Raw genomic sequence first — 6,703 nt, forward strand, 5'->3', positions numbered from 1 at the left:
TCACAGCGCTTCCTCTTTCACTGCATATTACCTTTTTAGAAATTCTTAATGGTGCTTGTTGTGTTTTTTTTTATCCAGCAGCACCACAGATACCACAGCCCGCCAACATCATTCTGCCCTCCTTTTTTCTCCAACAGCCTGAGGGCTAATAAAGTGTCCTGTCTACACATAAACAGACTGAAAGTTCAACTACTATTCATTAACATGTTGACATCCAGGCGCACAAAAAAAACAGTCAACAAGTTGTTTTCAGCTCTGAGTAAAGGAACGTGCAGTAAATGGAGCAATGCTCACATTTAATAGCGGTTAAATACATAGAAGCCGCCGTAAATGTCTAATAATTGTGTCATAGGCGTGTGCATGGTAAAGAACATGTGCAGCATGTTTAGCATGATGACAGCAGCGGTGCTAAAGAGGAGGAACACACACACACACACACACACTGAACATTCTGCGCCTGGGCTCGCCCGCACCACAGCCCACTATTTGTTCTTGCAGCTCCAGGTACACTAAGAGGAATTGAACGCACAACTCATCAGAGGGTGCGGCGCTGCGAGTTTTTATGACACTTTAGAAATACATAGCCTTGGGATAGTGATAAATACACGCACGCACACACACGCACTTGAGATCTTCTCAAGTAGCGACCGGCTAGTTGTGATTGAAACGGCGCGGGGTGCAGAAGCATGCCTAAAAAAACTGTATCTTTTAAGTTGTTGTGGCCAGTGATAAGAAATGTCTATGTCTGTGAGATCAGATAATGGTTTAAACCATTTTAATGTATTCCTAACTCCATGTGTAAATATAACGATCATAGAAATAATCACAATCATCATGTATCTATCTCTTTTTAATAGTATTGACACTGAGCAGAACTCACACTCCTGGTTAAAACATGATACCCTCACACGCACATGCACAAAAAAAAGATCTTATGGTGATGTCATTCTATCTCACAGAACAGAACGTTTAATGGAAATCAAAGCAACGGCAGAAAGTATAGGTGATAATTGCACGCAATACCAAAGCTATTCCTATTAGCTTCAAATGTGTGTTGTTTAATCTAAATTAACAGCTATAGCGCAACAATAAAAGTGTGTTTGATAAATATTACACCTGCAACACACCAGTATGTTTCCAAAACACTGAGCTGTTTCTGTGGCACATCGTAGATTCTGACAGGGACGCTAAAACTTGTGCGGATTCCTTCACCTTCCCAGGAATCCTTTTCACACCACAGAGTAAAGCTTGCCCTTCTTTTTATCCACTTCAGTAGACTGTACAGTGCACACACACACACACACACGGCTAAAAGGGTATAGGTTTGAGCTGCAGAACTGGTTTTTCTCGGGTCCAAACACAGTAAGGGAGGCCATTGTTTAGGGCAGTGAGTTGTGTGCGTGTGTGTGTGGCAGAGGCAGACAGTTAACATTTATCAGAGGCCGTTCAAAGCTGCCTAGGGCGATGCATACCATCTACACACACATACCCACAGCGCTACACTCCTGCTCCTGGTCGAGACGCTCTGTTTTGGGTATTTATCACACAGGAAGTGCGACAAAGCGACAGGCCAGGAATCAGGGTTACCCTCGACAGCCTGGGGGTCTCTGTCTGGGCTCTCCTGCAATTAAAAGAGAACTCCTCAAGAATTTCCACCGTTTTTGAAAAGTCACAAGAATTCCTTGCAATGAAAAAGTCAAGAGGTCAAAAGAGAAAGTTTTCCACCTTCTAAGGGTCAACAAGGAAAAATCCTCACCAGTCTTATTATCCTGAGGTTACGTCTGTTTATTTAATGCACATTAAATTCTTCCATGTCTGACAGACATAGAAAAGTGTTTAACAACATGAGATAAGACACAAGATTTCAGTCTCATACAATGGAGGAATTTTGGCAAATATTATCTTTTATTATTTCCAGATTGAATACCGAAGAGGATCCTAAACATTTCTGGGGCTGGAATTTGCTAGGAGAGCTGCAGAGTGAGAGAAAGCAGGGATGAGTTCCAACATGCAGGAAAAGAATGAAAGACGAGAAAAGTCATGATCATGATCCGTGACCTCGCCCCGCCACTCCCTGCTCCTCCCTCAGTCCTCCCCTCTGCTTCTTTGGTTCAAGCGCGTTATATTTTTTTCACATTTTCCACATTTTATTAATCACTCAGAGATGGGAGGCTGTTTAAACCTGTTGATGTGACTCTTGCACTGATTCACAGGAAGCTCTTTTTCACAACAAATTAAGAAATGGATCGGTTTTTACGCTTTTATTGTGACAGATCGTGAATAAAACTGAATGTGAATCATTTCCTGGCCGGACGTGACCAGACTCCTGATTAGCTGACCCACCTTTGTTTGTGCTTTCTTTCCCTCCCCACCCATAAAGTGGAACTCAGCGGAAAGCACCTCCCCAGTGGGCTGGAATCCACTTTCTCCTGTTTTTTTTTTTTTTGTCTGAAGATTTTTTACTTCCAATCCAATCTGTAATTCAGGCTGTTTAAAGATAAATACAGTATAAATAAATTAGCACCAATTTTTTTGCTTTGCCTGGAATTTGTTCAATATTTTTTTCATTCATCCTTCAGAGACTATCTCTAGTGAAACTTTAAACGCAGCCTTGTCACGTTGTGCTTCTGATGAATCAGCTAGTTATTTAATTACCGACCCTTGTTTTGGATTCATCTTTCTCAGGCTACAAACTGCAAATGTCGAAATGGAGATTCAACCTGCTCCAGGTTTGTGCTGCCATCTATTGTCCACAGCTGGCTATGGGTGGGTCGCAGGCAGAAAGGAGAAGGAAATATTTACACGCTTTGCAAGCAGAAAGCAGAGACTTGTTTGAAATAAGTCCGGTTGGGTCACCTTTCAAGTTCTTATAGCAGAGTATTATTGTCACAAAGGGTTCTGTTCGATGCTCGGAGATGACGTGGGCTCGGTGTCACAGGTGGTTCTCCTCTGGCAGTTCGGTGAGGATATCCACTCCGTCAGATGTGATGACGACTGTGTGCTCAAACTGAGCTGACCTGTAACAATGTAATATATAAATAAAAACAAACACACAATGCACAGGTGAGATTAGCATCACAGGGTCAAAATAGAATTTTCCTATTAGACAGCCGACAAGCAAAGGTTGCATTGAATCCGTGTCGTAAAAATGAGTCGTTGCTTCGGTGACAAATCATCGACAACCACATCAGCAACACATTTTTGTTTGCCCTCCCACCTCTTGTCATCTGCAGTCACAGCGGTCCAACCGTCCCTCAGCACCCTGAACTCCACAGACCCTTCCACCAGTATGGGCTCTGCAGATGACCAGACACCATCACACAGTGAAGTCATGAGGCTCAAATATTAAAAACGGAACTCACCTATTGTGAACGCCATCCCTTCATCCATGGTCATGTCATTGCTATTGGCTGGAAACAGACAGAAGAAAAAAAAAAAAAGGATTCTTCGTGTCATACCCAAGACATTTTGATGCTTTCAAATTATTTTAGTACTAAAATAATAAAGTTTTAACTGTTAAAAAGTTCAAACCCATCGCACCATGGTGCCAAATCTCAGGATGGCAGTGAAAGCGGGCACCGATCCCATGTCCAATGAAATAAGGGCTCACTGGGAAACCACCGGCATGGGCTACTTCACTGTCGGCCCAAAAAAATAAAAGGAAATGAGTCGTCCTATTAGGAAGAATGTTTGTAGCGAGATGTGAATTCTATTGTGTTACATTTGTGCGCATGCACCTGATTGTGTTTCCTATGACACAGAGGCTCGCACCCGGCTTGCAGGCGGCGATGGCCTCATCTCGACAACGCCTGGCAGTGTCCACCAGTCGCTGCCCGACCTCGTCCACCTCGCCAAGCAGAAAGGTCTCAGAGGTGTCACCGTGGTAACCATCTAAATACACCTATCACAAACAGGAGGGGGTCAGTAACGTGAGCGGGATTACGTTGAGCCTATTAGCGCGTCTGTTCAGGGTTCAGCTCACAGTCACGTCGATGTTGATGATATCGCCGTCCTGGAGTTTCCGACTTGCAGAACAGAGACGTAAAAAAAAAAGAAGATAAAGCAATTATGTTGAATATTTTAAAATATTTATGTAAATTTGTGAACATATTCTACCTGTCAGGTATGCCGTGACAAACCACGTTGTTCACGGATGTACAGACCGACTTGGGGAACCCTCCGTATCTGAGAGGGGAGGGGTAGGCGTTGTGCTGGATTGTCTCCTGGTGAACAATGAAGTCTATTTCGTCCGTCGTCATGCCAACCTGGAAGCCACACAACGCAACCGCTAAAGCTTTTGTTTCTAATGACATGGAAACGCCGATCCCGCATCCGTGAGCAGTGACTTACCTTCAGACTGCGTCCGGCGAGCAGCAGCACATGTCTGGCTAGCTGGCATGCCCTGGCAAGGCCTTCGATCTGCTCTTGGTCTTTGATGTCTATGTAGTCTGGCCATTCCGGGACCAGTTTAGAGTCTACGTAGTCAGGCTGCACGATGTGCTGCGGTCAGGGAGCAGAGGAGAAAAAAGAATTCTCCAGCATCATCAAGGAAGAATCCCAAGTATACAAAGTACAGTCTGGGACTGTTTAAGACACTGTACCTTTGGTACTGCGTAGGCAGGCCTGACAGTAGCTGGGAGAACTACACTGGGAGAACTTTTCCATTTCCTCCAGAAGAAGGAGCGATGGTTCTGACACAGAAGGGCTTTGGGGGGAACACGGCTTCTAAAGCAACAAAGTCTCTGCTTGAAACAAGCCAGTCCTGGTAGAAAAAGAAGGCGACATAATAAAATAAATAAATAAAACAGCTCTACTGTGCAACAGGTGTGTTTACTTTATTGTGCGAGTGAGACCAAACACCTTTGATTTGCATAATTGTAATTGAGACACGTTTGCGCACACACCCTGTTTTTGCTGCTTGATAATGAAGGAAGACTGTCCTGGTTTTCTTCCCTGAAGTAATAAACCCACTCAAACTGAATGACTCTTCGCTGTTCGTAACGGCTTAATTATTTAGTTTAATTTGTAGTATTTTGTAAATTACTGAACGTCAAACATATTACGCACAATAATTATTATTTACAAGTAGTTCAAGGCATAATGACGCACGGCCTATTGGACAAATCACTTACTTCTTGAGAGAATCTACAACAACATAAAATATTTGAAATGAAAACAATATCAAACAAATGATTTATTTGAAGGAAAGGCTGAGGAGAGATTCAAGTAAAAAGTACCTGCTCTGTCCACCCAAAGGTGTCATTTTCTCTCATCAGCCTGATATTAAAAACAGAACTTTTAATCAAGGACAAGGCGAACTAATCAAATTACATGATGGCAGCTGAGAAAAATACAACTGCGAACTGTAATATTTATAAAACGCCACTAATGGTTGACGTCACCGTTTTTAAAAAACATCAGCGCTGACGTCATATTCAAGGCATTTGTTAATTTAGGACCTTTTGCCTCAGAAGAAGAAACAAACGGAGGTAAATCCTGCTTGACTTCCACGGTAGGAACCGAGCTCCGGTACCTGAGCGAGACGCGCGTCCGGCGGAGCAGTGGGCCGCCATCTTTCCTCTGGTGGTCACGTGATATAGGAGTCACGTGACTCTTGCAGGTTCCCCACGTCACATGACAAACATCACGTAAAATGTATTTCTTAATAAAATACATTTCATCAACGCGAAATTGTATTTGTTTATTCATGGCCCCAGTTTTTTCTTCAGCAGAATGTTGTAATGATTTTCCTGTTTTATTTTATTTTATTGTGCAGTTACTCGTTATCAATGAGATTAATCTTCAGTATTATTTTATTCTACTTTTTTGTTGGCCACAAAGACAAAATGTTCCTCCTGAGTGACAAATTAGAAATTTACCTGTGAATCATAGGCCTACGGCAATTTTCCATGGAGGCAGACAACACTTGTTATACTTAATGTTCTCGGCCTGGTATCCTTTCAGGATTACAATTGTCACAGGAGGAATTGTACCAACAGTGAGCTTGATTTGGAAGCCTGAATTTCATATAAATGTAAATGCACAATTCAAAGAAACGTATTGGTGCAGGTGGGGGAAGCGCAAACCCAGTCCTCTAGTCTAGAGTCAAACAAGCCGGGAGGCAAACGTGCAATTACAACTGTTTAACAAAGTGACATGAAAAAAAAGGCCCATTGCTAGTGTTGTAGTGAAGGTAGTGGAAGTACAACTGTATGTCATTGCCTTCTCAGTGACAGATCACCAAGGTCAGTAAGATAAGTCTCAAGCATAGACAGCTGCAACATTCAAATTAGTGTATACCTTAAAGCTTCCTATCATGTCTGGTAGGTCATGATTCCTCATGAGCAGATTTAGAAAACCTATATTATTTTGTGCCATTATTTAAAACTTTTTAAGTAATTTCAAAATGTATGTCAGTGTTAAATATTGGATCGAAGTAGTCTGTGATAAATAGCACAATATGTTTATTTTAAAAAAGAATTGAGTTGCATGAGGTCAGGTCAATTAGACTCACAGACCACAGCAAATGGAAGTTCCAAATTCTTAATGGTAACAAGAACTTGAGTTGATTAAAAACAAACAAACATGAAAATAAGTGTATGGATTTATTAACTACAATGGAGAAATTATTTTTGACCCAAAACAAAACTAGTTACCAAGAAACAACCCAACAGGCGAGTTCATATCGTACCTCTCAACTATT

At 42.1% G+C, this 6,703-nt stretch overlaps 1 protein-coding gene across 1 annotated transcript; it reads right to left on the minus strand.

Moving 5' to 3' along the window:
- Positions 1-1,785: 1,785 nt before the first annotated feature.
- metap1d (methionyl aminopeptidase type 1D (mitochondrial)) lies at positions 1,786-5,573 on the minus strand. The gene is made up of 10 exons (XM_068749036.1): positions 5,534-5,573; positions 4,602-4,762; positions 4,351-4,500; positions 4,117-4,265; positions 3,983-4,025; positions 3,738-3,901; positions 3,541-3,638; positions 3,363-3,410; positions 3,218-3,296; positions 1,786-3,017 (listed from the first exon to the last, which is right to left on the minus strand). Exons 1-10 carry the CDS (start codon positions 5,571-5,573, stop codon positions 2,933-2,935), a joined length of 1,017 nt encoding a protein of 338 aa, XP_068605137.1. The 3' UTR covers positions 1,786-2,932.
- Between the last annotated feature and the right edge of the window lie 1,130 nt (positions 5,574-6,703).

This window comes from Brachionichthys hirsutus, chromosome 15 (assembly GCF_040956055.1).
Source record: "Brachionichthys hirsutus isolate HB-005 chromosome 15, CSIRO-AGI_Bhir_v1, whole genome shotgun sequence".
Lineage (NCBI taxonomy): Eukaryota > Metazoa > Chordata > Actinopteri > Lophiiformes > Brachionichthyidae > Brachionichthys > Brachionichthys hirsutus.

What these genes read in the sequence shown, in the direction of transcription:
- metap1d (XM_068749036.1), bottom strand. Translation starts at nt 5,573, where the DNA reads ATGGCGGCCCACTGCTCCGCCGGACGCGCGTCTCGCTCAG. An exon ending in CGGACGCGCGTCTCGCTCAG is followed by an intron (nt 4,763 to 5,533) that starts GTACCGGAGCTC and finishes TTTTTCTACCAG; the next exon opens with GACTGGCTTGTTTCAAGCAG. An exon ending in GTGACTGCAGATGACAAGAG is followed by an intron (nt 3,018 to 3,217) that starts GTGGGAGGGCAA and finishes ACATTGTTACAG; the next exon opens with GTCAGCTCAGTTTGAGCACA.